The sequence below is a fragment of the Triticum aestivum genome, chromosome 7A (assembly GCF_018294505.1).
Source record: "Triticum aestivum cultivar Chinese Spring chromosome 7A, IWGSC CS RefSeq v2.1, whole genome shotgun sequence".
NCBI classification, from domain to species: Eukaryota; Viridiplantae; Streptophyta; class Magnoliopsida; order Poales; family Poaceae; genus Triticum; species Triticum aestivum.
The window spans coordinates 236,629,024-236,638,183 of record NC_057812.1 but is presented as its reverse complement, the minus strand read 5'-3'; the positions used below and the strand labels follow the sequence as shown (position 1 = coordinate 236,638,183).

Below are 9,160 nucleotides of genomic sequence, written 5' to 3'. Positions count from 1 at the left end.
AAAATTAATTTATTTAAAATCTTGAAATGAAAAAAAGATATTTGAAACTAATTGCCGGTTTGATGTGTTTTAAAAATGTACAACCCATTTCTCATTACTGACGGGCCATTTTCTCGGCCAGCCGAATGAAAGCTCTCCTCGTCTTGAAAGATTTGCAGCCCAACAGGCCTGACAAAGCGACTTACTTGGCAAATCACAAAAAACTGGGCTGTGGCCGTGGACCCAGCTGTCAGCCTCTCCACGTACAGTACTCTTCCGATGGAAGTCGTTCCTTGACCACGTTGACCACGCTGCGTGGAGAGCACCACGGCGGTGGATGATGGCGAGGCCTAGGAAGGGGACGACGCGGCAGTGAAAGCCCGTGCGGAGAGGACTACGAGGGTTCACTGGTTCGGCTGTGGTGTGAGGCTACCGTCGCTGCAGGGCCTGGCCAGCGGTGGGAATAGTAGGGGGCGGTGAGGCCTCTGCGGTAGCACAACCGGCCACGGGAGGCAGGAGCATGCGGCACGACCGGCGCTGCTTTGGGCGGCTGGAGCAAGAAGACCAGAGGTTGAAGAAGCACTACGGTCGTTGGATGGACATTATACGGTCACTGGAGCTAGAATCGTTCATATTGACTAAGTTGACAAAGCCCTTCGTCCCCGTCAACTTAGTAGGCCCACAAGTCATCCTCCCAGCAAGGTGGGTCCCAGCTAGCCGGGGGAGTATTCATTTTTTTATGCGTAATAAGGAGGCACTTCCGGTGGGTCCGAGCTGACAGCGGGGGGAACGTTTTTTCGCGAAATACGGTGGCCCGTCTGGTGGGTCCCAGCAGTCAGGGGAAACGATTTTTTTCGCAAAATACTGGTGGCCCGTCCGATGGGTCCCCGCTGTCAGGTAGAGGAATAATTATTTTCCGCGTAATAAGGAGGCACTTCCTTGCGGCTGTCGTGGACCCAGTTGTCAGGCTCTCCACGTATAGTACTCTTCCGATGGAAGTCGATCATTGACCACGTTGACCACGCCGCGCCGAGAGCACCAGGGCGGTGGACGACGGTGAGGACTAGGAAGGGGACGACTCGGAGCCGGGGAAGATGCAGCAGTGATGCCCACGCAAAGAGGACTACGAGGGTTCACTGGTTCGGCTGCGGTGTGAGGCTGCTGTCGCCGCAGAATAACAGGGGGTGTGGGTGAGTAGAGGGATGGCCTGGCCAGCGGTGGGAGTAGTAGGGGGCGGTGAGGCCTCCGCAGTATCATAGCCGGCCACGGGAGGCAGGAGCACGCGGCACGACCGACACTGGTTTGGGCGGCTGGAGCAAGAAGACCAGAGGTTGAAGAAGCACTATGGCCGTTGGATGAACATCGTACGGTAACAGGAGCTAGAATCGTTCATATTGACTAAGTTGACAAAGCCCTCCGTCCCCGTCAACTTGGTAGGCCCACAAGTCAGCCTCCCACTATGCTGGGTTCCAGCTGGCAAGAGGAATATTCATTTTTTTGTGCATAATAAGGAGGCACTTCCTTGCGTGGGAAGATAGCTGGTGGGTCCGACATGTCCGCGGGGGGCAATTTATTTCGCGAAATACAGAGGCCCTTCCGGTGGGTCCCAGATGTCAAGTGGAGGAATCATTATTTTGCGCGTAATAAGGAGGCATTTCCTTGTGTGCGGCCGCGGACCTAGCTGTCAGCCTCTCCACGCACAGTCTACTTCCGACGGTGTCGTTCGTTGACCATGTTGACCACGCCGCACCGTGCGCATCCAAGGTGGTGGACGTCGGCGAGGCTCCGGACAGCAACGAGCCGGAGATGGGAAGATGCAGGAGTAGAGTCGCGGACAGAGAGGTGTACGAGGGTTAACTGGTTCTAGTGCGGTGTGGTTCGGCAGTCGGTGGAGAAGAACAAGAGGTGTGGAGGTGTGGAGGGATGGCCTGGCCAACGGTGGAGTAGCGCTTCATAGCGAAGCGTACTAAGCAGAGCTGCTAGCAGTAGGAGGCGGGAGGTGGTCCCGGCGGTGCTGAAGGAAGAAGACGAGAGATTGAAGATGGATGCCGTTCGTTGGATGTAAGTTGACTCACCACATAATGACCTACTATTACATTTGTTTTTTCTCCGTCCCATAATATAAAATATTTTTACAAGCTAACACAGTTTAAAAAAATACCTTATATTATGAAACGGAGGAAGTACTACTAAGAATTGTGCCGCTCCTTGTATATGGTTCATGGGGATGCAGCTCAATCCGACCTTTTACGATGTGCTAGAGCCGAACGGAGTAGCGACATAAGAAGAGCAAGTGAGCAGCCGGCACGGCTGCATAAGAGATATATAGTCCACAGTTTGGCGTTCCACCTTTCACGAGGCAGTCGGCCATCCAAACCCTATTTCGAACATCTTGCACTTCGGCGCCCCCATATTTATCAACCTAGATGACACCTTGCATATTGTCGCGGGAATTTGTTACAATATATTTTCATGAAATTTGATTGTATGAACATGAATATTTAAATTAATAATATATTGCATATTTTTATCACAACATATGTGCACTCATCAGTAGATAGTTCCAAGAAAATACCGCATAAGTGTGGGAGAAGAAAAAAGAGAGAATTCCTTATTTAACACTATTTTAAATTTTGTTTCCTTATTTAACACTCAAAAACTTTTTCTTCCTTATCTAACAACGAATTAAAATTTTATGCCTTTTATGATACTTTCATCCATTTTGAGCCTAAATGACACCTAAAAAGACTCATTTGCTCCTCATGTGATATATGTGTGTGTGAGGTGCAGTAGTATACACATAACATCAATGAGGCAGTAGCGCACACGCACCCATCGGCAGGAGCACGCACACAGCAGCACACTGCACATACGCACGCGCGCACACAACAGCGCACACGCACGCAGCACACACGCAGCAGCATTAACACGCACGTACACACGCACACACATACATGGCTATGTGTATTCTGTACGTGCAGCATAGACGTGTGGGTATTCAGAATTGTGTGCATACAGCATACATCTGCTTGAGCCATAAGCCACATACGGAGTACATGCTACTGCCGTGTATGGCCTTCGATGCATGCATCCAATTGTACGCGTGGGCAATTTTGCCATGCACTACGTACAAAAGCAATGATAAATCATCTAATGTATGCATCCACTATATAATGTATCTAGACATACATATATTCTTCCTTGGAGATCCTGCACTAAAAGAAAACTCAGATATTTAAAATAGATTATGTGAGCTCCATAAGAAAATCCAACAATTAATAGTATAATAATTATTAATAAAAATGATAAAGAAATTATTGAAAAGCACGTGCACCCAAACATACCACTTGAGGGGCAAAAGGATCTTTTCAAGTATCATTTAGGCTAAAAATGGACATAAGTGTTATAAAAGGCATAAAATTTAGACTCGTTGCTATATAGGGAAGAAACTATTTGTCGATGTCAAATAGGGCATAAAATTTAGACACAGTGTTAAATAAGGAATTCTCTCAAGAAAAAATGGATATGAAGGACATTTGCAAGCATGCAATTAATTTCTTATTGTGGGTGATGAGGTGGCACAGCTGCATGTGCTCTCAAATAGTTAGTGAGGGTTAGCTATTGAAATATAAAAGATTATTTTTGTCCATGTTGGTCGAGACCAACCCGAGGACTGGTATTTTGTATGCGGGTGTGGTTAGGTCTCAGTCGACTAAGACTTAACCAAGACTTAACCAAGTCTAAGTCAAGTGACATAACATGTAAGAAAGAAATAATAAAAACTATAAAATTTTTTTGCTCGGATCTCAACGTAAGATTCTGTGGATATAGCATCGACTCGAACTTAAGTCTCACTCGACTGAGACTTAGCAGGCCCATTTGTATGCCGAGGTCGCCGAGTCAAGCGGGTAGCGGCCATCTTCCAAATGATGGTGTTGCATCGTTAATGCTATTGTTGGTTTGTCATTGAACGATCCAATCCTATGTTTATTCCTCGACAAAACTAATAAAAAGGATGCTCATTTAAAAATCAAGCTAAGAAAGGGATCACGTTCTCTTCGGAAAGAAATGATAGATGTCGCATACAGAAAGTAAAACATGCTGGATTAACACGATTTTCCACTTCTCCTCTTCGCATTATCACAAACATTTTTTGGATCTTTGTTACTCAAGAAACCAAAACAAATAACCAAAGCATATTAACAACACTAGCCTCACTTCTGAAAATCATAGGACTAGCTAGCTGATACACATTAGAGTAGACACTTGGGCTTCACTTGGACTCGTCGATCTGCAGTGAACCTTGCCATATGGCTTTGCAAGGTAAGATCTCCTCCTTGCCAGAGCAACACGTACCTCTCATTCCCTAGCTTGAACAAACTAATGAAGAACACCGTACTACTAAGCACGTAATATCTACATGTATTTACATTTACTATGATTACCTTTCGCTCATGGCCAGTTTTACAGTTTACATATGTTAACTTCGTCACCGGCCGGAGGACAGAGCGGGGAAGTACTCCTGGCTGTTGTTTGGTGCCGAGGGCGGCTGCCGGAAGCTGTCGTAGGATGTCTCCTGCGTCGCGCGCGTCGACGAACCAGTGCCTGTGCCGACGTAGCTGCCCCCGCTGCTCGTCGTCATCTCGATGTCGCTCAGGCTGAAGTGCGCCGCTCCCCCTTCCGGCGGCCACACGAAGGTCGGCTTGAACAGCGGCACCTCCGGCGGCGGCGCCTTCTTGGACACGATCTGCAGCACCTCCGGCATGGTGGGCCTGTCCCCGGGGTTGGGGCTGCTGCACGCGAGTCCGAGGAGCAGCAGCCTGTTGGCCTCGTCGGAGTCGTACCCTGCCGTGCCGAGATCCTGGTCCACGGCCCCGACCAGCGCGCCGCGGCCGTGCATCCGCCACACGAAGTCAACCAGCAGCGGGCAGGTCGCGTCGTCGCGCAGCGCGGTGCGGCCCGTGACGACCTCCAGCACGAGCGCGCCGAAGGCGAACACGTCCGTCTGGCTCGTGGCCTTGTGCCCCACGGAGTACTCCGGCGCGATGTAACCGCGCGTGCCGGCGACGCCGATGTCGGTGAAGGAGCTCCGGTCGAAGTCGATGACGCGGGCGAGGCCGAAGTCCCCGAGGCGCGCCGAGAAGGACGCGTCCAGCATGACGTTGCTGGCCTTGATGTCGCGGTGGAGCACCGTGCGGCCATACTCGTGGTGCACGTAGTGCAGGCCAGAGGCAACGTCGGCGACGATGCCGTAGCGGCTCGCCCAGCTGAGCGGCGCCGCCCGCTGCTCCTGGGCGCCGCCGCGCCGGAAGAGGTGCTGGTCGAGGCTGCCGTTGGGCATGTACTCGTACACCAGCAGCAGCTGCCCTTTCTTGTAACACCAACCTGCACCAAAAACGCAACTAGACGTTCAGAACCATCACCTAACCAATAATCTATTTTTGTTGCACCTTGGTCCTCAGATAGTAGAAAATTCAAAGAGACTATAGATATAACTACATTTGATCATTCACGTTTCGTGTAGCAAGTGACAATGCTACGTTTGGTAGCCCGTTAACGATTGCATAAACGCGTTGTGATCTGAATAGAGTACTGGCATCTACTCCATCACTTGGACTTGTCAATGCCTTAAAATACAAACGGAAGCAGCAAAACTAACTAGAGAACGGTTGATTAGGACTAAACCATCATTTTCCTAGTCAAGTCTCGGCTGATAAACAATGATCATGTGATTAAGTGAGGGATTCATGCACATACCAATGAGGGGCACGATGTTCTTGTGGCGAAGGCGGTTGATGATGTCCACCTCCTTGACGAAGTCCTCGACGCACCTGGCATCATCCCGGATGAACTTCTTCACGGCGACCTCCGACGGCTCCGTCTGGCCGTGCTCGGCAGGGAGCGTCCCCTTGTACACGACGCCGTACCCTCCTTTCCCCAGCCGCAGCCGCTCGTCGAAGTTCTTGGTCGCCTTCCTCAGCATCTCGTACGAGAACTCCCTCGGCATCCCCGGGAGGTGGCTCAGCGTGTGCCCCAGCCGCGTCTGGCTCCTCTGTATCTTGCGCCTCGCCCGCGACATTCTGGCCAGGAAGAAGGCGGCAATGGCGGTGGCGATCACGGCGACGGACGCGAAGACGGCGACGAGGATTATCCACTCCTTCTTCTCCTTCTTGGGGAAGGTCTCGATTGACATGCTCCATTCCAGGATGCAGTTGAGCTCGAAGGTGGTGCCCGTGGAAGCCGTGAAGCCGATGTATGCCTGCTCGGGGACGTGCTCGCTGAGGTCCAGCGGGCTGGCCAGGACCGGGGTCGCCGGCTTCGGTTTCCCCTTGCCGCCCATGTACACCGTGACACGCCGGCCCACGCCGTCGTACTCGATCCAGACGGTGTAGTTGGCGGACGTCTGGGCGTTGGTGGCGATGGTGATGTTGAAGTCGGCGAGGTTGGCCGTGGCGTTGGACACGACGCTGCCGATGTCGAGGCCGACGTGGTTAGCGCTCGGGTCGTGGCTCTGGTTGAAGGTGTCGAACTCGATCGCCACGAAGCGGTTCTTGGATGGGCCGGCGGCCTGCAGCGTCGCGTTGGTGAGGCCGAGGAACCCGCCGTGGCTGCCGGGAGGCGGCTTGTCGAGCGAGGGCGCGATGACGAACGCCAGGCCCTCGCCGGGGACCGCCTTGTCGTAGAACACGTTCATGGAGAAGGTGCTGTTGAACGACACGACACGGACACGCGGAGGCTGCGGCCGCGGCGCACGGCCGGTGCCGGTGCCGCCGTTGCCGCCACCGGGGACCTCGGTCTCGTCGTCGGGGAGAGTGTGCCAGATCGTGAAGGGCTGCTTGAGGAGGACGGAGCCGGATTTGTTGACGAGGTAGGCGTCGCTGTTGCGGGTGTCGGGCGTGAGCTGGAGCGCGCCGCCGTTGATGATGGCGTCCTTGAGCACCTGCAGGGTGGCCGAGTCGCTCCGGTCGAAGGAAGCGTACGGGCCGTAGCTCCTCACCACCACCCGCTCCTCCAGCTCCCGCAGCGGCCGCTGCTCCCTCGCGCTGCAGACGAAGGCGGCGCAGAGCCAGAGAAACAGCACGGCGACGAGGCAGCTGGCGCCGAAGCGCCGGAGAGAGTCGTGCCGCGCCATGGTGGACAGAGCGACTGTGGTTGTGTGGAGCGGGTGAGGGAGGGAGGGAGGATCCACGGTGTCGCCCCTGCAGGCTCTATGTATGTTGCGGCGAGGTGAGAGTTGGTCGTGCGGGCCGGGGGAAAGGGAAGGCGCACGGGAAATTCCTCCGTCCCTGCCGATCACGGCCTGACCGGGAAGGCGGAGCTCATGGCATCGTCGGGGAAACGTGGAGTACAGCGACGGCGTACGGTCAGTTGACATATTTAAATGCATGTGTGGGAAATGGCGGGGTGCCAGGTGCCCAGGTCTAACTATAGAGTTTCCCAGCTTTTTCTGCGCGTCCAAAAAAACATACTAGAATTGTATCTCACGGTATGGATGGTTTCAGTCATTTTCCTGAAAAGAATTGTCTATTATAAAAATTTACAGGAAGTACAAAGTATCTCAAATATAATAAAATTACGTCGAGATTCAGAGACCATCAAACAACCACCAATACCGTCAGAACGACCCATTGTCGCCGCTTTCCTATCAGAGCCAGCTTGACCTTTATTAATGGCGGCACTTTCAAAGACCAGCGCCCTAGATTAAACTTTTGTATAGATATATGAAGCAGCTGACATCAGATCGCGCTACATGTCGAGAAACCCTAACGTCACTCCACCAAGGAGACGGGAGGACCGTACGCCAGAGCCCCATCGACTACATCCGAACCGACGAACTGGAGGGGGATCGAAGTCCGAAAGGCAAAATGGAAGAAGAAGCTGTCATTCACCCAAACGCCGCATCTACGAGGACAAAAACCATAATCTAAACTACTAATCAAAGTGGAGACATCGAGATTTTCCTTCTTGCCACCGGTCGCCGGAGTGGCGTGCAAAGGAGAGGTGAATTCATGGACTCGCCGATAAAGTCTGATAACAAGGATCACCCTAGCCGTCTAGGGTTAGGAGAGAGAAATGAGAGAAAGTTGTAAGAACGCCTCATGGTTTTAGTCATATTCGCGAACAGACATCCCGGTCGCCGTCGCTGGTGCGTGGGATCCGGAGCATGTTACGACGACGTGGGCAGGTGAGGTCCCGCTGAGCTGATCCAGGCACACCCTGCCTCGATCTGTTTTGGAACTTTGTCCGTGACCTGAACATACACGCCCAGCCGGTCGTCGCCGTCTTTTTGTTTAGCCACGGCTAGCTCGGGTGCGTGTGAACCCGCGCTGAAATGGGATAGTGCCGCCGAGGCTTGAATTTGAATAGTGTCTACGGAGTATTTTGCTTTGCTAGCATGGAACCGGTGCTACATTGCTATCTTTCAACCATCTACTATCCCTGGAACGAACTCATTCAACTTATATATATATAGGATGAACTTGGTGCATTCGGAAATTTCTTGGCCTTCCAAGAAATTAGATTTGATGAATCAAGGCCACTCTGCACGCAAGTTTGACTCGCGTTGCGTGGGATGCCGTCGAACAGTGTCCGTCTTCTTTCAATATGTGGTCAGCGTTTGCCATTTAACCCGATCCTGCATATTCCCTTTTGACTATTGCTCTGCGGCTTCAGTGCTGTCCTGCATAAGATGTTGCATTGACCATCTGGGTTTAGGTGATAGGAATTACGCCGGTGATGAGCGCCTGTTCTTGTGGTTAAACTTTATTGCCACCGGTATCCACCATATATACCAATCTTTAGGGGCGCTATGTCGAAGTGTTCAGTTGCACAACTTGCATTGTTATTATTAGACAAGTGCCTTCTATGCTCCAGTCTAAATTTTGTCTAACCCTTGCTTTCTCAACAACAACAACAACAAAACAAGAGTCTAACCCGTGCAGAACTTGACAACGTTATTTCATGGAGGTTGCGTATACAGAATTTAAATACAAGATTATCCTTGCTGAACACTCAAGTCCTATCGAACCTGCATGGGACTTCCCCTTCTAAGAAAAATGCATGGGACTTTCTCTGGCTTTGAGTTTATCCAAGATTGCCAAGTCTTGACCATTGAAATAATCCCTTCACATTAATCCCCTTTCTTTAGTCTTACGCCAATTTTCCGTGTGATGTCATAGCA

General features: G+C 51.7%; 1 protein-coding gene across 1 annotated transcript; it reads right to left on the bottom strand.

The window, feature by feature from the left end:
* Positions 1-4,151: 4,151 nt before the first annotated feature.
* On the bottom strand, positions 4,152-7,276 carry LOC123151735 (probable L-type lectin-domain containing receptor kinase S.5). The gene is made up of 2 exons (XM_044571396.1): positions 5,737-7,276; positions 4,152-5,364 (listed from the first exon to the last, which is right to left on the bottom strand). Exons 1-2 carry the CDS (start codon positions 7,109-7,111, stop codon positions 4,469-4,471), a joined length of 2,271 nt encoding a protein of 756 aa, XP_044427331.1. The 5' UTR covers positions 7,112-7,276; the 3' UTR covers positions 4,152-4,468.
* Positions 7,277-9,160: the final 1,884 nt, after the last annotated feature.

Excerpts from the sequence above, each read along its gene's own strand:
- LOC123151735 (XM_044571396.1), bottom strand. The coding sequence starts at position 7,111 with ATGGCGCGGCACGACTCTCTCCGGCGCTTCGGCGCCAGCTGCCTCGTC. Across the intron at positions 5,365-5,736 it reads GAACATCGTGCCCCTCATTG|GTTGGTGTTACAAGAAAGGG; the intron begins GTATGTGCATGA and ends TTTTTGGTGCAG.